The 21,113-nt window shown below is 39.7% G+C and overlaps 1 protein-coding gene across 6 annotated transcripts in view; it reads left to right on the top strand.

Annotated features, from left to right (window-relative positions):
* Positions 1–21,113, top strand: part of CDK6 (cyclin dependent kinase 6) — a 230,921-nt gene that overhangs the window by 198,934 nt on the left and 10,874 nt on the right. For all 6 annotated transcript variants that reach the window (XM_036879227.2, XM_036879223.2, XM_036879222.2 and 3 more), the window contains 2 exons: positions 14,325–14,375; positions 17,734–17,869. In XM_036879227.2, coding sequence (XP_036735122.1) covers positions 14,325–14,375; positions 17,734–17,869 — 187 coding nt within the window. The remainder of the gene's footprint in view (positions 1–14,324; positions 14,376–17,733; positions 17,870–21,113) is intronic.

Raw genomic sequence — 21,113 nt, 5'->3', positions numbered from 1 at the left:
ATCCGTCACAGACCCAGTGTGTCCACCCTGAAAAATTGCATTCTTCAAATATCAGTGAAAATAAACCCATTCAAGTGGGTCTGTTCTGCCTAGATAGTCTGTGAAATTTCTGAGGAATGTTGTGGGCTTTGCTTCCTGTACTAAATTGTTGAGTTATCACACATCATTGGATTCTACCCAAACTGGGCTGGGTAGAAATATTATATTTGACAGGATACCAGTTGTCTTTACCATTCAGAAAGGAGACAGGTTTCTACTGCTCTTTCTCATAAGACATAAACTCTAAAAGGGTAGGTGGAAATGTGTGTGCAAATAATATTTTTTAATATGTCCTTGATTCTTCATAGAGGCTTGAGTCGTATTTGGTCACAGCTGTGTTATGAATGCTAATCGCTTTATTTTCTCTTTGTTCTTGTTCAAATTACGTACTGTGCGGCCAGGATGCACATCTACTCTGGGGTATGGTGCTATCCATAGTTGGTTTGAAAGAGAAGAGATCTTGAAGAGATACCGTCTTATCCATTTGTATATAGAAAGAGAAAGAATCGAGGTGATGCTGTGTGATCTCTTTTCTTCTATTTAGTTTTGTCTATTTTCCAAGTTTTCTACAATAGATGTGTATTTTATAATCAAAATAATTTGTTATTTTATAAAGTACCCACTCATTATTAAAAATATAAATTCAATAAATAAGCCTTTTAAAAAATTAAGCTGGCTCTTGGGTCAGTAAAATTTTATCCTGAGAAAATACATGCTAACTTTTGTTGATTGATCACTGCACTGATCTCTCAATACAAGCATCATATGTAGACAACATTACTGACATTCAATGGCCAGCACCTATATTTCTCTATTAAGCAGATTTTCTTTTTTAAGGAAAAAATGAGAAAATCAGTTTTCCACTGTTTGGAGCATTTTTAACCAATGTTTGAGTCCAACTTGAGGGTATTTTTGGATCATTTGTAATACTCTATGAGTTACAGTTTTGGTTCCCTTTTGAGCAAAGCTGCTTTTTCTTAAGTAAGCCATTTTAACAGATGCTTTTATTTCAGAAAATTTCTAGTGATTATTTTACCCCGAACATTAAAACCCTCAACCTTGGATTATGTCATTTTGCTGACAGAAGGCTGATGTCAATATTGGAGTGTTTACAAGAGAAAGTATGTGCCTCTGATCATAGAAGTGATCGCAATTATGTACTCATAGACACACTGCAATACAACCCATAAAACTCCCTTTGACAAAAATGTCATGTCAAAGATAAGGCTGGTGGATTCCTAGAATAAGTCAGAAGAGGCTTTGAAAGCCACATTTTTGTTACCATAATATATGTGTGTAATATTCACTCTTGGAGTATGTTAGGATAAGATAGGCTTACTTTTACATTTTCTAACTTTTATTCCTTGTATATTGCTTTGATGTCAGCCTATCAGAGAAAGAAACTTGATTCATTTCGGTCACCTTAATTCATGTGGCTAGTTTGTTTTCTGTGGTATATTTGCTGATTAATCTCAGCACACTATGCTTAGATAGCACTTCAGAATCATTCTTAACTCAGCTCACAGCCTATTACTACCAGTAGTCAGATTGGACAAGATTCTCTTGATCATTCTGGGTACATAAGTAGCTCCACCCCAACCCCTATTAGTGACCACCTCTTTAGATCATGTACTTCCCTCAGAATGTTACTTTAGCTTTGTGTACAAAGCCATAAGCAATGCTCCTCCCTAGGCAAGATGTTCATATTTTTACAAGGTCATTTGCTAAAAGAGAGTAATGACATCTTGAAATATGTAGTAAGGAGGAAGCTACGAATAGTCTGGTTCCTTATTACATAGTAGCAGTAAGTTGTTAGGAAAAAAAAGAGGATGAAACCTATCAGCCTGGACTGCCTTTGTTATTGTTTTGAGAAATGCTCATCTGATTTTTTCAAAACAGCCCTCTGAAATAACAAAGATAATTTTTTTTATTCTTTACTTTTTTTATTAAGGTATCATTGATATACAATCTTTTTTTTTTTTTTTTATTGAAGGGTAGTTGACAACAGTATTACATTACATTAGTTTCAGGTGTACAACACAGTGATTCAACATTTATATACATGATAATTCTAGGTACCAGCTATCACCATACCAAGTCGTTACAATATTTTGACTATATTCCTTATGCTATACATTACATCCTGGTTACTTATTTATTTTACAATTGGAAGTGTGTTTATATATATATATATATATATATATATATATATATATTTTGTGAGGGCATCTCTCATATTTATTGATCAAATAGTTGTTAACCACAATAAATTTCTGTATAGGGGGGTCAATACTCAATGCACAATCATTAATCCACCCCAAGCCTAATTTTCGTCAGTCTCCAATCTTCTGATGCATAACGAACACATTCTTACATGGAGTACAAATTCTTACATAGTGAATAAGTTACATGGTGAACAGTGCAAGGGCAGTCATCACAGAAGCTTTCGGTTTTGTTCATGCATTATGAACTATACACAGTTCAAATATGAATATTCATTTGATTTTTAAACTTGATTTATATGTGGATACCACATTTCTCTATTATTATTATTTTTAATAAAATGCTGAAGTGGTAGGTAGATATAAGATAAAGGTAGAAAACAGAGTTTAGTGTTGTAAGAGAGCAAATGTAGATGATCAGGTGTGTGCCTGTAGACTATGTGTTAATCCAAGCTAGACGAGGGCAATAAACATCCATGTATGCAGAAGATTTCTCTCAGAACATGAGGGGGGAGGTTCTAAGCCTCACCTCTGCTGCTCCCCATTTTCTCACCAGATGGCCCCCTGCGACTGTGCCTGTCTTAGGTTGTTCCTCCCTTAAGGAATCTTAACCGTCTCTAGCTAACCAGTCATCTTCTGGGGCCATACAGGGAAATGTTAAGTTGGTAAGTGAGAGAGAAGCCTTATTGTTTCAAAAGGTTAGCTTTTTACTTCTTTGCATATTTATGCCCTGTGGCTTCTATGCCCAGCATTTGTCTTGAGGTGTCTTTACCACTTGGAAGAATTATGATACTCGGTAAATTCGACATGTGGCACGAGTTCTATTTAAAGATAATTTTTTTAAGATCACTTTTTTTTCTTTCCTACAACCTCTTGTTCTGGGTCTCCTGGATAGGATGCCAACCATCCCAGTTTGCCTGGAACAGAGAGGCTTCCCAGGATTCAGGATTTTTAGTGCTAAACCTGGGACCATCCTGAGCAAACTAGGCTGGTTGGTCACTCAGTCTCTGGGTGCCCTACCCAAGTGCCAGGTATTGAGAAACAGGGGTCCCAAGGTTCTCATTCATGACCTAACTGCCTGTTACAGCTTACTTACTCGCTCAGGGAGGCACAGTATGGAGAAAGATCAGGAGCTATGGGATAGAAAGATTTCATTGTGGGTATGATGAAGTTCTAGTTTGTTGAGTGATGTCTCTAGTTCACAGTTCTTCTGAAGAGTGAAGGTAATTGATAAACCGAGCCTAGTTAATAATCAAAGACTGACTAATTAATCTACGGCACTGATTTTTCCAGGTGTCTCTGGTAATCTGATGATCTATTCCATGTCTCCACACACCACCTTGCCCCAAATGACCTTCCAGCCAGTTAAAGTCTTCCAAGACCAAGCCCAGTTTAAAATACAGTGACTGTTACAGCTAGAATTTCCATAGAGAGAACAAGGGACATCCAAGCTCTGTGGTTATATGAGGAGACAGAGGACAGCATTGCCCGGGGCGTTGAGTCTCAGATGTCCTACTATTAAAGAAGCTTATTCCCGTGGCAAGAGGGATGAGCTCGTGAGGGGTCACAGACCCTGGTCTTGCCTCTGGTTTCATAGTAATTAGTAATACTAATATAAATGCTCTCTCTTACGAGTTACCACATCTTAAGTTTGACTTAGATTTCCTACTTCTAAAACTTTCTTTCAGATGCAAAGTTATTTAGTACTTGCCAGTCACCTGACTTTAAGTTAAGTGAGAATGAAAATGCAATAATGCAGTTGGGACCCAGCCTTCAGAAAGTGTTCAATGCATGATCACTTCTTTCCTGCCTTAAAAACTCCTCTGAGCAGTGTGATGGGGAGAGTAAGAGATAAGGGAGGCACTGGGAGAGTAATATACATGTAATTTGGTTAGAAAACTTACCCAAAAGGACATAAAATGAGTATTTGGACCACAGACACAGAATGAGACAAATCATGTTTGTTGCTTGTATTGCACAAGAACATGCCAGCCTAGCTTCCTAATTTTAAAGATATGAAAGGTAATGAATTTAGAAACATAAGGAAGGAAGTGTTTATTATGGACTGAATGTTTGTGCTCCCCTCCCCCAAATCCAGATGTTGAAGCCCTAATCCCCAATCTGATGGTAGTTGGAGAGAGGGCTTTGGGAAGTAAGCAGAGTGAGATGAAGTCATGTGGGTGGGACCCCCATGATGGGGTTAGTGCCCTTATTCAGAGAGGCACCAGAGAGCTTGTGCTCTCTGTCATGAGAGTATCCAGCAAAGCCAGTGGCCAAGAAGAGAATCCTCACCAGACTCTGATTATATTGGCACCTTCATCTAGGACTTCCCAGCCTCCAGAACTGTGGGAAAGGAGTTTCTGTTGTGTAAGTCACCAAAACTATAGTATTTTGTTATTGCAACCCAAGCTAAGACAGGAAAAGATAACACAGGAAGAACAGAAAGGCAATTCTTTAATTAAAGAAGCATTTCAGAGAAATAATTATTTCTGGCAAGTAGCAGAATATGTACTCACTCAATATTTGTTGAAGTGATTAGAAATGATTTTCATATCTTAATGACCTTTAAAGCTTCTGTAGTCATATACAAAAATGACTAAGTCAGTAAATATACTAATTTGTAAGTTTTGTAATGTTTCAGAAATCTCAAGTGGTTTGGTCAGCTCTTGTTTTTAATTTTAATTCTCTATTTTGAATTGAAAAACGGTGGGGTTTTCCTCTCTCTCTCTCTCTCTCTCTCTCTCTCTCTCTCTCTCTCTCTCTCTCTCTCTCTCTCTCAAGGAAGTTACTCATAGTCCGGTAAATATGAGCTCTCTGCGGAGAAATAAATTCTTCACATCTGGTAACAAGGAAAAATTAATTCAGCTATTTATTTTTAAGGAAGTAACCAGTCTCAGAGTCCCCTGCCCAGGACAGACAGGGCAGCGCTCTCCCGAACTTGTGTTCATCTGGTTTTTCCTGTAAGTGGCACCTCTCTTCCCTGGTAGAGGTTAATTTTTGTCCGCCTCAGTGGCAGAACTTCAGCTCATATTCTTTCTGCCTCAGTCCTTCCCTCGGATTACTGGGGCTTTTTTTTTTTTCTCCTGTGCTCTTTCCCACCAGCCCTCCTTCCCTTTGGGACTGCCTCCTTCGAGGGCCTCTCCCACTCCGTGCCTGCTTTAATCCCTCACTCTCCATTTTGCCTCGCTGAACATTTTCTCAACATGTCCCTTCTTTGTCTTCTAAGAGCCCCTCCCTGTCCTGCGTACGTGGGGGAAGTAAGCTCCTGAGGGCAGAGTTTCTATCCCGCACTCCTCTTGCTGCCTCCCTGATGGTCTTGGCAAGGTTTTTAGATTTAGGGGACCAAATTGTCAGCAGCCCCTTTTTAAATACCCACTATTGCAGGCAGATATTGCCTAGTGCCGCAGACCAGTTAAAGTGTAAATAGATAAGAAAATAAAAATCAAACCCCGTTTTGGTGCTTAGTGTGTACATCTATTCACGTATACATACATGTGCAGATAAGCATTGCTTACACTTGAATTACCCAGAGATGAACCAAAGAAGTGAATTTTGAAATGGGAGAGAATGATGGAAAGAAGGGAGAGAAAGCCTTCTTGGTGGCAGGAGAAGTAACGATTCCTCTGGACTGAATGAATGCCAGTTATGGTCAGAGTAAGCCATAAATTATGTGCCCTGGATACAGAAGCAAGGAAGAGTTGGCTCTGGCCTCAGAGAGCATCCAGTTTGGCTGTAGAAACCAACAAGCAGATGAGTAATAGAAGTGGGTTAGCAAGTGGGAGCAGGGAACGAGGAGGTGGGCAGACGGCATGCACGTGTGGTATATGGCGAGGAGCAGTGTCCAGGTTTTCCCTCTTCTGACTTTACGAGTAGTTAGTGCTCATAAAATGCTGAGTACAGAATAATAGGAAACCACAGAAGACAAACAAATTGCCTATAATGTTGACGTCCAGAAGAAAGCATAAGATAGTTTTGTAAAAATGCCCTTTTTTGTACATAGATATTTTTTCTTTGTTATTTAATGCTAATCTGATAATCAGGTGTTTGGGGAAATTCAGGTCATATTAGTAGTTTATTCAGAACTTCCAGAGCACACATCTCCAAATGGATACTTGATCAACCTCATGGTGAGATAGAAGTTTGTCACTGTACTTTAATACCATGTACTTAAGCCCTTTGTATATTTAAGCTTAAAGCAGTTTTCTTGGCGATTTTGTACTGTCCTTCTGAATCCATACTGTTTGCTTGGAAATAAAGTTTCTTACTACTTTTTTACAACCAGCTTTATTGGTAGGTTATTCACAGACTCTACAATTCACCAATGTAAATTATACAATTCAATGGTTTTTAGTTCAGTATATCCAGAGTTGTGCAACCATTACCACAATCAGTTTTAGAACATTTTCATCACCCGAAAAAGAAGCCCCGCACACATTAGCAGTCAACTCCTCATTTCCCTGCACACCCCCTCCCCCAATCCTAGGCATGCACAGCTCTACTTTCTGTAGATTTGGCTCTTATATATAAATGGCATCATGCAATAAATATGTGGTCTTTTGTGATTGGCTTCTCCTTAGCATGTTTTCAAGGATCACCCAGGTCATAGCACTGCCTTGGTCCTTTCTGTGACTGGATGATGCTCCATTGTATAGCTAGCTGTACCACATTCTGCTTACCCCTTCATCCATTGGTGGGCACTTGGATTGTTTCCACTTTTTGGCTGTTATAAATAATGCTGTATTGTACGTTCATGTACAAGTTTTCGTGTGGACTTATGTTTTCAATACTCTTGGGTAGTAATTCTAAAATTTCAAAGCATTGTTTTATACATTATTTTTTATTATAAAGGAACATGTTTAAAACTAAGTTAATTACCTTCTGATCTCCCCTGCCACCGTTTGCCCAACTTTCTCATTTGGCCTGGCTTTCCTAATAATACAAATTTAAAATCATGCTTCTTCCAAGTTATGTTCAGTCTTTCACCAAGTTCTGATCATCTGCCCTTAAATGTCTTTGCATCCTTTCCCATTTTCTTGTAGACATAATTTAGGTCCTTATCATTTCACTCCTGCCCTGACCTCCTGTTGGCCTCCCTGACTGTCTTCATCCCCTCTGACAGACTCAGTAAATCTCTGCCACATTCATCTTTCTAAACACTGCTTCTCTTTGCTGCTCACGGGCATTAGACAGACCAGCTTAGCTACTTACTGGGCTGTGTTTCCTCAGGTAAGTTACTTTATTTCTCATCTTTAACAGAACGCTAATCAGACCACCTCCCAACATTCTAGAAGGATTAAATGATTGCCCTGGGTGTCTGTCTCCCACCAGTAAAATAGATAAACTTCTCTAGTATTTCATGATCCTGCATTTGTGTATCTTGTCTTCCATGGAAGCAGGTGTCATCATGGTAGTACATAGTGTGTGTATATATATATTACTTATAAATGTTTATAAATTTATATTTTTATATATTTGTATTAAAATGTGTCACATAATTTAAATCATATGTATGTTATATATTAAGATCATATATATATATAATATTTACATTTACTACATAGTTTTGGAAAGGGATTATCTCCCAGCACTTAATGCAGCCCTACATGTTTAATGGGTGATTATTCAATTAGTGTTTAACAAAGTAAATCAATTAATTGATTTTCTGCTTAATCTGGTATCTGAATAGGAGGTAATTATAAGGTGATAAATTAACATTTTTAACTTAACAGATAACAACTCTAGGACTAAACATGGGAGCAAGTATAAAATAGTTACATTCCCCTGGGTAATATTTTTCAATAGATCATCTAATGAACATGAAAAATTCTTCTACTAATCAAGAAAGATAGCAGCTAAAGCATAGCTGCAGGTCAAATGCAGGTTACAGAGGTGTTCTAGGGTGATCCATGACTTCCTTGTCCTGTCAGTACAATGAAGGTATTGTAACTAAACAAAATCTTTCATCTTCCATTATGCATGAATCATTTCCTTTCTACAACAGACATATCAGCATATACTTTTCATCTGCTAGAAAACATACCCTATTTCTAACTGTTGTTTTCCACTGCTCACTGAGTTTATGAATGATATTTATATGTTCTTCCGGTTGTTTAAAAAGGCATGTAATCTGAAACTTGGTCTCCTTTGTAATTTGACCCAAGAAAATTCATTTCACTGATAAAAGACATGGTAAATGAGTTTTTTGCTAAAACTACAAACAGAAGAGAAAGTGTTATGGCCAGTGTAAAATGAATATATCTTATTAGAATATTCAACAATTCATTCTTTCTTTTCTTGAGGATAAAAGGTGTAAGAGTTGTAACAAGTGCAGAGAATAGTGACCCCAAAGGAAGGACTGTTAGGCTTAACTATGACTTGGGCAACCACCTCATAGTGACAAATGTCCCCTTCCTTTCTTGTTTACCATGTGAAATACTTGATGTAATCATCTGTGTTTAACAGTGTCCAAGAACAAGGTAGCTACCATGTATGAGTGTGAGAAAGTGTGTGTGTGTTTATATACCATTTATTGTAGGTCTACCATAAACTGGACATTTTACAGGTGAAGCAAATAAGGTTCACAAAGGCTAATTCACAGAGACGTTCCTGAGTCATTCAGGGAACAATGGCTGAGTAGGGATTCACATCCAGGTCAGTCCATCACCAAAGTCTATGCCCTTTCCCCCATCAACAAATATCCTGAAAAATCAACATGTTTAGAGGAGGGGGCATTAAGGCTTAAATTCTCACAGATTCAGGAAAGCCTTGGGGAAAATCCTTACTCAAAAACCCCAAGAGCTATATTTGTTTTGGCATGACAGCACCTAAGGTGATATGAGAATTGACTTTGCTATAGTTTGAAATGAGTGCAATTTTTGCTATTGTATTTTGAAATAATCTCCTCTTAGGAAAAAAAAGGCTTATATATATTAATGAAAATGTATTTATTTCATAAAAGTTTATCATATTGGCATTAACTATTCTCAAGTATAATGGTGAAGGAAGATATTTGAAAAAATACTTGGAAAGAACCTAAAATTTTCTTTCAGAAAAACATAGCGATGTTCAGTTTCAGATATTTTCCCCAAAATATTGCTATGTTGTCACATAAATTGGTTTCAGAGGGTGGCCTGGCAAAGTCCTTCCAGTAGGCTTCTCTGTCATTTATTTGGGAATTCAAAATAGAAAGAGGCTCAGGGCATTGAGAGAGACAGAAGGAGGGTTTATTCAATAGAATGTAAGAGTCCCAAGAAGTGATTGTGGACAAAATCTTCTGAAGAAGAAGAAGGATCATTTGCTAGGTGAAAAGAAAAGAAATGTACATATAAAATAAAAAATGGATTCATGAAATTTAGATTCCACCAAGATCTTTAGCAGATGTTTGTGCACCATTCATTACCCAAACCACTGGCAAGTCACCTACAGTTAATAAATGCATAAAATGCATAAGTTGCTGATCTGATGTAATGTCCTGTATAGTAAAAGCATTTTTTTTATTAAGGTATCATTGGTGTACAATCTTACGAAGGTTTCACATGAGCCAACATTGTGGTTATTACACTCACCCAGTAAAACCATTTTTAATGTGTTAATCCAATAAAGCAACTGCAGTCTTTATTTGGAATGTCCTTGGTAAGCATAATCTTGCCACTTTATCATTTATAAACACCTCCAAAAAAGAGTATGTAAAGAAGAAATATTTTTAAAAATATAAAAACAGCCTTCAAATTCACTACCTTCAATAGACTATCTCTCTGTTGTTAATTTTGTTTTAAATAATTAGCTTGAAAGAATTAATAAATATGTCACCCGGCAGGCTTATGTCTAAAAACAGGTAAGATGGGATAGCTTAGGTATCTTCTCCCTGCAGTGACTCAAAAAAATATATATTCATGATTTTTAAAATCTTTTATGAGCCTCTGTCTCATGATATATAATAGAACATTCCTCTTCCATCTTCAGTCTTCATGCAGGGCCTCTTAACATACACCCTAGGACTTCCAGAAGAGGGAGATGTTTATGCAGTGGGAAGAAACAGCATTCAGTTATTTTGGACCTCCTCAGGTTGTTCCTATCTGGCAGTCTTTCAGCCTCTCCATGTCTTTTATTCTCTCCCATTTTGCCCCTTCAGCCCTCTACTTCCTTCCAGCTCAGCTCTGTGTCATGGCAATGAAGAACCAGTCAGCTCCAACTCATGTATGTGTTTTAGCTGAATCATTCTACAGGACAGTAGAATTAAACTCTCCCCCACCACCAAACCAAAGAATATAATCTAAGATTGTATTCATATTTATCTACCTAAAATATGTCATTAATTATATGCATGGAAGGATATTTAACTTAGCTAATCTGAGGAAGGAAGAAATGTTCAGAATAATCTCAGTGAGAATACAGTCTTGTGTGTTTCTTCAGCACATGGTGCAAACGTGTCAGAGACTTGATAGAGCCAAGACTTCTTAACAGAGAGCCTTACTTAAAGACAGATGGCATCATTTAAGGCCCTTGGGATGATCTTAATCTTCTATCTCCTTGCTCCACCTTAGCACACCCAGGAGTTCAGTGATGAACGGCTTCATCCTTTCTCTAAATCCATTGTACCTCTTTGTACTCCTGATGTACACAGCATCCTCTATCATAAACCAACTCATACAACTATTCAGAATTCTTAGCAAGAAACTGAGTAGAAGTTTCTAAAATCACATTCATGACAAACCTCTTGGTAACTGAGAATACCAGCTCCAGTCAGGCCTGTTTCACCCTTCATGTGACCCATTTCCATTGTTTTGTGACTGTATTTGCATCCAGAGATACATTTTATAGTAGTTACATGCATGCAGTCACAATTCAGTGGCTCTGTGTAACTCAGGGCAATCCACATCAGCTGCAAAGCCAAATTACTAGACCTTAGAGTCACTCACCAGGTCTCCCTAAGGTGGCAAAGTCATTCTGAGCTGCACACCAATTTGCTACCTCTACGTTTCTAGTATTTCTCATAGTGGTTTTTGCTGAGTGTTCTCAGATAAGCAGCTATAACTCAGACCTTCTACTTGCTGTATTTGTTAAAGGAGGCCAAACTGACAGGCCAATTCTAACTTGAGGGGGACAAGCACATTTCATTTTGTGGGCCAAGTCCAGCCGATAGAGATAGGCCTTCAGGCTCTGGCAGTGTGGCAGCGTACATGACTTGAAAGTCCCCTGCTAAACAGGTAGCAAATGTAAGATAAAATATAACAAGCGTTTGCTTAAATGGATAGTGGAGCAGCAAAAAAAGCTGCAGTATCATCAAGGGACAAAAATATAAAGGAACCTGAATACCAGAGCTAAGGACATGAGCCACTGCCGCAGCTGAGCTTCAGGCTCGGAGTTCAGTGCTCACCCAGGCAGAAGACGGTATTCCACCTTTGCCTGGGAACAGCATCCATTCAGATCAGTTTGCTGTGTATGCTTCCCAATAGCCATAGCCAGCATATTTATTTTAAGCTGCTCCATGATCCTCAAAGTTTATTTCATTCATGCTTCTGTGGATACCAGTCTTCATGCAGAGTGAGGGGCTTGGCATGTTTACGTGGCTACTTAACCAGCTCATCAGATTAAACTGATGCTGTCTGTTCCCTCTGTGCTTACTGACTGGCACACCCATCACTCCAGCCACTTGAGATGCATGCTTAATAAAGAAGAGTAATTTGTGTTTGTTCCCAAACCTCATAATGCTAGTTATACTTAGTTTTATAATTTCACATTTTACTTTAGTATTAAGAAAACAGATGAGTGTGAAAAGAAAGAGTCCTGTTGTTTCTATGCAACCCAAGTTCAGGCTTTGGAAAGAATTTTTTTAATAGTGCATCAATGAAGACAAGAGGGAAACAGCTATAAAAGATTGGGCTAGGGGAAGAATTTAAAAATCTAGAATGGCCATCAGTCCATAACTTTATGAAGAGAATAGGGCCTCAGCCAATCTGGTGAAATGCTTTGTTCCTTGTTAAAGTAGAACAAGAATTTAAAGACACTCAGACACTTGCAAAGTAGTCTTGAGTCTAGAATCCCATGGGCACCTGCTTGCGCAACACTGGGTTCTCTACAAACTGCTCTTCACACAGTCTGGTGCTGCACACCAGAAGCTCAGCTCTAGTGACCAGCAATCTTTGCAGAGAGTATTTGTAGCCAAAATAAAAGTATTACAGCCTAACAATGAAGCACACAGGCTTTAGGGCAAGGCAGACCTGGTTTGAATTTTAAGTCTGCAGTTTGTCACGTGTCTTAGGTAAGTGATGGAACATCTCCAATCCTGTTTCCTCATCAGCACGTAAAGATGATAATAATACTACCTTGCTCCTGGAATTTTTGTGAGAATTAAATGAGCATTTGGGAAATACATGGCACTATGTCAGATACAGCATTAGTGCTCTATAAATAATACCTCTTAGGATTCCATTGTTTGGCTTTTCTAAAACTTATACTTATCGCCTTGCTGTCTTTTAAGACCTATTGGGATGGCTTTTAGAACCTGACTCCATGATTCTTTATGAATTTGTCTGCATTTATGATGTACAAGTTGGTGTGCTATTGTTTTAGCTTGCTAGGGCTGCCATACCAAAACGCCAAAGCCTGTGTGGCTTAAATAACAGAAGTTTATTTTATCACAGTTCTGGAGACCAGAAGTCCAAGATCAAGGTGTCAGCAGATTTGGTTTCTTTTGAGGCCTCTTACTTTGCCTCACCTTCCTGCTGTGTCCTCACGTGATTATTTCTCTGTGTACACACATGCTCCTCTGTCTCTGTGTGCCCATATTTCCTCTTCACGTAAGAACACCAGTCAGATGGTATTAGGACCACCCTAACAGCATCATTTTAACTTGAATCACCTCTTTAAAGGCCCTGTCTCCAAGTGCAATCACATTCTGAGGCACTGGGCTTCAACATGAATTTGGGGGTGACACAGTTCAGCCTATAACACTGCCCCAAATAAGTTATTTTCCACTGCATTTGAAAATAACCATTTTTTAGAATAATAATCTAAAAGTATGGTTGAGGACTTTTAAGATATCTTCTAGCCATTGAAATGCTATGACTTTTTAGGATTCTGCATGTATGACCTATGTAGCAAGTTCATTTATTGTACATAGAAAATATTTTAAAGGTCTGGTTTAAGGCTTTATAAATTGATATTATTTATAAAATATGATTGCTGGTATTAGACTACAAATAGTTTTTAAGACACATTTTGTTGAAAAATATCTGTTTATGTCAGTCATTGAGCCAAGCAGTTGGGGAACATTTATGTGTAAACCATAGGTATATATAAAATCAACACACTTATTAACTGAGCATCTGTTCAGGTAAAACACTAGGTCAAACGTGAGGGGCAAACCTAGAGACGTCTGTGCCTTCAAGAGGTATTGATCTGCTTGGGAAAATGCCAATGATGTCACCAAGTGAGCTCTTTTAATTGCCAGTTAAGTGCTCAGTGTACGCAGTGAGGGCTGTGTGTTCCCAATTGCCTCTGAAGCCGAGTTAAGATTTTGAACTTGTGATGGTTAGCTACAATAATATTATGAGAGAGAGAAGTGGTATAATCAGAAAAATTAACGCAGAGGAAAATCGCCGCAGCATTCAGGACAAATGGAGGGAGAACCATGAAAAAGTAGAGTAGTAAGAAAAGATGCCCTCAGAAGGATTTGGCCGGGAGCAGTTGCCAAGACTCCCACTTGCCCCTGGTAGTAGACTGGGGCGGTGCTGTGCCACCTCTTGCGAAGTTAAGTAGAACTTTGAAACCAGGGCCCATACATGTGATGGTGGCACTGTTGCCACAGTGACTGTGCATAGGATACCCAGGATTATAGAACACAGTGGTCAGGTGTACCACCAGATGCTCATGAGATATCCTCAACATAAGTAAAACGCAAGAAAAACCTTCCCTTACCAAAGGGAAGACGTCTCAATTCTTTACTTCCTCCCCACCCTTAAAGAATATTTTGCTTCCTGTTAAACAATGATAATGACCAATATGATTGAAATGTAACCTAAGAAAATTCCTTGTTTTTAATAAGAATCTTTTTTCTTTTAGGCCTCTTTTTCGTGGAAGTTCAGATGTTGATCAACTAGGAAAAATCCTGGAGTGAGTAATAACTGATTTTATTCGGTGTCCATAGCACTAAAACATTTCCAGTGGCTTTTCTCTGATGGCTGTATAATTTGTTTATCTCTTGTCTTTCCTACCCCAAGCTGCTGCTGCAGACAGTGTTACTCTGTGTGTGGTGAGTGGGACACGGTAGGCCTGCTCCTTTATGCAGAGCCCATCATGACATATGACCTCACCGCTCTGCTCTGGAAGCGTGTGTGTTGCTCCTGTGGATCTTTTTGCTGCTCCCCATCCTCTGCTTGGCTGAGCTCCAGTTCTTTAGTTCAGATGTGCTGTCTGCTGGGGGTCATTTCAGATGCAGCCACCATCAGACTGGGGTGCATGGTGGCCTGGTGACCCATCCTTGCCCACTGGGCTTCCTGTCTCCACTGAGTACCCTTTAGACATCCAGGCTGGTTTTGCACTGTTGCGTTTTGTGTTCCTGGACAGTACGCTATACAATCCAGTTTTCTTTGGAGCATTGAAATAGGAAATGAGAATCCTAGGTTCCAGTACTACATCTGTGGCTAAATAACTATGCAATCTTGAGAAAGTCATTCAAAACACCCTCTCAAGGGCCTATCTACTGCCTGCCTGGTACATAGTAAATGCTTTTAAAATGTTAGTGTTTATTAAAATTCATCATGAATTGTGTGACTTTCTTGTTCTTTTCCTTCTTCACCTGAGAAATGAAACTTTGGGCTTAAATTCTTTTGAGGATCCTTTCTTGTGCTCAGATTCTTTGGCTCCAGTTGTCTGTTACATAGCTTCTTGATGATTTGCAGAGTTCCATTCATGTCTCCGTGTTTGTGCATGTGAGGCTATGTACACTTTCATGTTTCTAGGGTGTTAAGAAGGGGCTTTTCTTCTCATGAAGCATGCCATATGCCACCCTTTTGGGGTTTGTGCATTTGCCACACCCCTTCAGAATTGGGGTGAAGTAGGAAGAAAGTGGGAGTTCTAAAGGCCAAAATAGCCCTGATCATTAGTCTATAACATTTTAGAGGAATCCTGGTGATTTTTATATTTGCAGTCTGTGAAACTGGTTAAAGTGCCCCTAAAGAAAAGAATTGTGCTTAAACACTTTGTCCTCCTTCAGCATGACTGCTTAAAGCAATTGGAATAGAATGGGGACTTGAGTTTGTTCTTTTGGTGCCCAGAAGCTGCTCCAGCGGACTTGTTAGCACCAGTGCCACTGCCGAGACAGAGCCCAGCGGCTCTCAGGCCTGAGAAACATCAGCTAGTTTTGTTGTCTGGTTGCTTCCAAGGCCTAGGGCAGCTGGCACCCTGGCCTCCTACAGACCACTCTGTAAGCTGAACAAATTCAGGACCAACACTATGGTACTCTCTGCTGCTGGATGTCAGGTTCTTTGAGTCAGTGATGAACTCCCACCTATTCTTCCCCATCACTGTGGAATGTATTGTCTGTGCATGTGATCTTGAAGAGAGAACTCTGAATATCAGACATACCAGTGACCCTCTGTTGAAAGGAAAAACAATAGTGACTGAAACCAGCTTGCCAGCCCCTGACGTTTTCCCCACGTTGTCACCTGCTTTCCCCACTGACACCACTCGGCATTCTGTCCACTCCAGCCCCGGTGTCTGCAATCTCCTTAATGTTGTTAGTGCCCTTTGTGCACAAAGCCAGTGTGGTGGGCCAGAAGGAACCTTTGACGAGGGTGTTTGACTTGCTTCCAAGAGAAAGCCAATTCCACTTTTGGCAAAGGCCAGAGATCTGAGGCTGCCAGCAGAAAAGAAGCCATAAAGTTCTATATTTTTGTACCTTTAAATTTTTCTTCTTGGTTTCTGGCATAGTTTCATTGAAATAATTGTCTATTTTCTCTGAATGCACTCATTACTTTGGCACAGAGAAAGGGACAGTGCTGCACCCTAGTGTCACTTTAGGTACTTAACAAATGATTTCTGTCCCCCGTCATCAGTGCCATTTATAGGTTTTATGCTCTGTCAGTCTTTCCAGTACAAATGTCAACTTTTAACGCTTATATTCAGCTGTCCAAATACTGAAATTTGATGCGAGCGCTTTTTAATGGACCTATCAGAATTTCACAGCACTCATATATGGGCCCTAAAAACCCATACTGGATATGAAACTGAATTGTTTTTTTTTAAAGGAAAGCCATAATCACAATCTCTTAAGGGGAAAAATGGTTCTGTGTTGAGGAAGATTTATACTTTCAAAGAACAGCAAGCACTTTGAAAGTGAAACTGAATGTTTTTAGCCTCTGACATTTTAGAGCATTTTTGGGAGCAGAGTCATAGTTAAATGGAAACAAAATATTGGATTTGGATTAAGAACTGAGTTCACTCCAGACTCAGTGGCTGTACTTGCTTTCTGTGACTTTGGCAGTTCATGTCACTCTTCGTCCTCAGTTTCTTCATCTGTAAAATGGAAATGATAGTATCTGACCTACATATCTCAGGAGGTCATTATGGGGATCAGAAGAGGGGATAGACTGAAAAACACTTTGAAAGGTCGTTTATGTAAGCAGTTATGTATATATTATGTATCTATACAAGTACATCTGTATCATACACCACACATACATATACATATACATATGGAGATGCTCTATTTCTCTGGAGGCTTTTGGCATTTAGTTGCCCATATTGCCAGATTTAACTCAATATAAGTATATTCAAAACTATAAATCAAAAATGTTATCACTCAGTGATTAGAATTGATTTCTAGGTGACTGGTGATAGTATGCAGGAATATTGATATAACAATGGCTAAAAAGCTAAAATTGAAAGAAATTTTTTTTAAGTTGTTTAATAAGCATTCTTCTTTTCTTCCTCTTCCTGTCCCCTTCTATCCAAACATACACATTTACTTTCTTTAATAATTAATAGTAGTATTTTTGTTTTCTCCTTTTTACTCTTATTCTAGAACTTGCTATTAAACAAATTTGTGTATTGCTCAAGTTGTCATTTCCATTCATTTGTTCCAGTAACTATGTCCAGGAGTCTGTCCGTGTTTTACCTCAATAATGTGGCTTTCCCAGCGTGTCCAACGAAAGTAGGACTACAGTGTCTTTCCCCAGACACACAGTGACAGGTGGAGCCATGACACAGGTGTCTGCTCTTTCTGGGAGAGGCTTGTGACCTGGGCTCTGCTGAGGGAAGGGAAGACACCCAGAGACATTTACCACCACATCTTCCTGAAACCTGGAAATCCGTTCAGGAGAACACCCCTTCCGGGCCTAGTCCCAGGGAGTGCTAGGGCTCTGTGTCCCCTGTGCCTGCCCCTCAGACTTGACCGTCTTCCAGAATTTGGTGGGAAAATGACTTGAGCCTGGAAACTAATTTTTATGTTCACCTATGGGTTCTTTTGTAGTGTAATTGGACTCCCAGGAGAAGAGGACTGGCCTAGAGATGTGGCCCTTCCCAGGCAGGCTTTCCACTCAAAATCTCCTCAACCGATTGAGAAGTTTGTAACAGACATTGATGAACAAGGCAGAGACCTACTTCTGGTAAGTTCATGTGATGCAGAGCTGGTCTGCACTGTGCAGGTCAGAGACTTGCCCTCCTTCACACGGGGTGGTGGGCACAGCATCTGTTCAGCATCACATGCTACGGCCACCCAGGGCAGAAGCCACTACAGGTTCCATTTCCACACTGGTAGCAGCTTTTGTTTCATTTTGGTAATGGAATGTCTTCAGTTCCTATAGAAAGAGAAAGAGTGTGACCCATGCACTTTAATCTGCCATTTTGGGCATTCATTTGAATGCAGCCTTTAAAGCCTCTTGATTCATGTACACATATGCTCCTATGTGCCATGCACACATAAAATACCTCACTGAAAATTAAGGACTTCTGTCCCCTTTTTGAGATTCAAACTCATAATACTTGGCCTTGTACGTAATTCCCTGTACTTGGAGGCCAGAACAAAAGCAGAGAAGTAACCTGTTGAACTACTCGGTGTTTGGAGCTCAGTGAGTAATGAGTGTATCCTTTACCCATGGAATTAACAGCCTTTGATACCTAGCCCAGAAAGAGCTAGACCTGGAGGAGCTAGTGCTCCCATTCTGTCATTATATTCTGAACTTCAAATGTAGACAAAGAGTAGAAATGTTATGCTTCAGCTGTTTGTAGACACAGCGATTGGTTGGCCTATTTTCAGAGCCATGGATTTTCCCAGTGACCTGCCCTAATTTCATCTTCACCTGATAGTGCCTCATTTTCTGATGCTTAGGCCAAGGTTCCTTCCACTGCCAAGTTACAGATAAGGATAGCTATATTCCCTCCCCATTGTTTTTTTCTAAGACAGTCACTAAGGACCTTGGACCACATCCTTTGAAATAAATTAATTAGAAGGGAGAATGTTCACCTATACAAAGGCTTACTAGATGTATGCATACTTGCTGGCTCACCTGCTATTTAGGAAAACTTTTCTGTGGTTTCAAATAACAGACATGAAATGGCATTATCTTAAGAAATGGGTTTTGATGGAGTGTTTCACATGGTCTGAAAATGGAAAGCCACCCAGAGTGTAAGTGCTTTGTCTCTGCCCTGGTCATCACCTGCCCTTAGGAACCCCTTTACTCCACCCTGAATGCCTTTTCTCCATTTCATTACTTCTTTTTAGTCATGCCATCTGCTGCCCTTAACTTTAGCTGGTCCCTTCACTCTCAAAACTTCAACACTTCCTAACGTGCCCCGTCAGTATTTCCTACTTCAGATTCCCACGAGGAACCTGGCTGCCATCCCTCACTTTTTGCCAAGCCATGATATAGCTTGCTACCTAGGGCCAGGTCACAGTCCTGGTCCAGTCCGGGCAGCTGTGCTGGGAGCATGTGTCAATCATGTATTATAAAATACGGCCACCATAGGCTTTCCTTGTCAGCAGGAACTTTGAATGAAATATTCCTCTTAGTACAGAATTCTGGACAGAAACAGTCACAGCAATGAACTTTAGGGGTGAAGTGTCCTACTCCTTCAGCTAGCAGAACATCCAAAATATCTCCTAACTGCAATATCTGTAGGAATCACTCAGAAGAACTTAAAACGTAAAGGTAACAGACAATGCCGTGTGCTCATTCAGGATCCCCTACTAGCAGTGGTGGCTTTCAAAGTCAGCGCACACACTAGTGCTAGGCTGGAGAAGTGGCAGGAGACAAAGAAAAAGGAATAAAGAAACTTACCAAAGAGACAAGGAAGAGGGTGGACAACAGACATCCTCAAAGATGTGAAAAGGAGAAGGAGAGGAGTAAGAAGCAGAGCCAGTGACATCCAGCCTAAGGGAAACTTAAGCACACAGCAGAATATCCACAAGGAAAGGTCCTGAGCTCAGGACCTCAAAGCACAAAAGCTGCTGAAAGCTGTCACTGTTCCGTGCTAGAGGCACACAAAGTAAAACCTTAATGCAGAAAGCAGGCCACTCTGTACAAGATGCACAGTCAAGACCTTGGCAGTACCTGTTGCATCTATTGAAAATTACTTACTAAGGAGGTAAAGTGAAGGGTATTTTTAAAAGTTGTTTTATTAGAGAAACAATTAACATTGAAATGTTTAGCACTTTGAGTTAACCCATTTCTACCTGAAAAAAGGTTGACCTTGTAATGCCTCAGTCATTTATGAAAGGGTGTATACATTAACATTTATAAATGCTCTTAACATATATAATTCATGCATACTAATACAGCAACCCAAGGGAGTAATTATTTTTAACAACCAAAACCTACACATCTTTATTAGTTTTGTCCCCTTCATCATGCATAACCTGAGAAGCTGAGTACTTATTCCAAACATGATGCTTTCGCTGAAAAAAATTTTAGCGGTCCTGCCATCTAACTGCTTTCAGAGCCTGAGATACATTTTTGGGGGTGTCTTTGTATTAGTCTGCTTTTGCTGCATACCAGCCAACCCAGAGAGTATGTCCCTAGCATATACTACAGTAAGCATTTCCTGCTCATGCTCAGCAGATTGGCAGAGACAGCTCTGCTTCAGCCTGTTGGTCAAGTATAGGTCTTCTCCCTGTGTTTCATTCTGGTGCCCAGGCCAGAGGGGCTTCATATCCCTGGGGTGTATTTTTCTCATGGTGGAATATAGATATTCCCAGAAAGGCAAGCAGAAACATAGAATGCCCCCAAAGACCAAGGCTTGAAAGAGGAACCCTGCTACTTCTGTCCACATTGGTAAAAGCAAGTTACAAGGCCAAAGGCAACTTCAGTAGAGGAAAGAATACCCCTTCCATGGGGAGAAAGGGAGTATGTGCTGAAAAATGCTCCAATCCACTATAGAATTCAGCTCTTGACTAAGTTGTAAATCCAAAGCTTATTTTATAAGTCAATTATTTGGCAAGTAAATCAGATTTTCTTACAAAACCAGGATTATTTCACAAGATTTTAAAATTAATTCTCAAGCCAGCCAATTGTTCTGCTCAAGTAGAGCAATAATAGAACTTAGCCCCCTTTTCTAACAATATTTCTATAGGACATAATGTATTAAGAAATGTATTGAAAGAGGTGTTTCAATGAGGGCCCTAGAGGATGCTCAGTGCCCCCTCGTCCCCTGTGTGAAATAGCAATGCCCTGAAGATGCCTTTGTAGTAAAGTGTGTGATCTCACACACCTCCACATTAAGCTAAGGATTTCTCCTCCTCTGTCCACTCTTCCCATCTCTAAGCCATCAGTATATCTGTAGAGACAGGGCTTCCTCCCAGACAGTCCTCTAGAGAGGACTATACAGAAATAGACATGTCTCTGTATCTTGAGT

Source organism: Manis pentadactyla, chromosome 7 (assembly GCF_030020395.1).
Source record: "Manis pentadactyla isolate mManPen7 chromosome 7, mManPen7.hap1, whole genome shotgun sequence".
Classification (NCBI taxonomy): Eukaryota; Metazoa; Chordata; class Mammalia; order Pholidota; family Manidae; genus Manis; species Manis pentadactyla.
The sequence above is the reverse complement of the archived record's forward strand: the minus strand, read 5'-3'. Positions and strand labels throughout refer to the sequence as shown.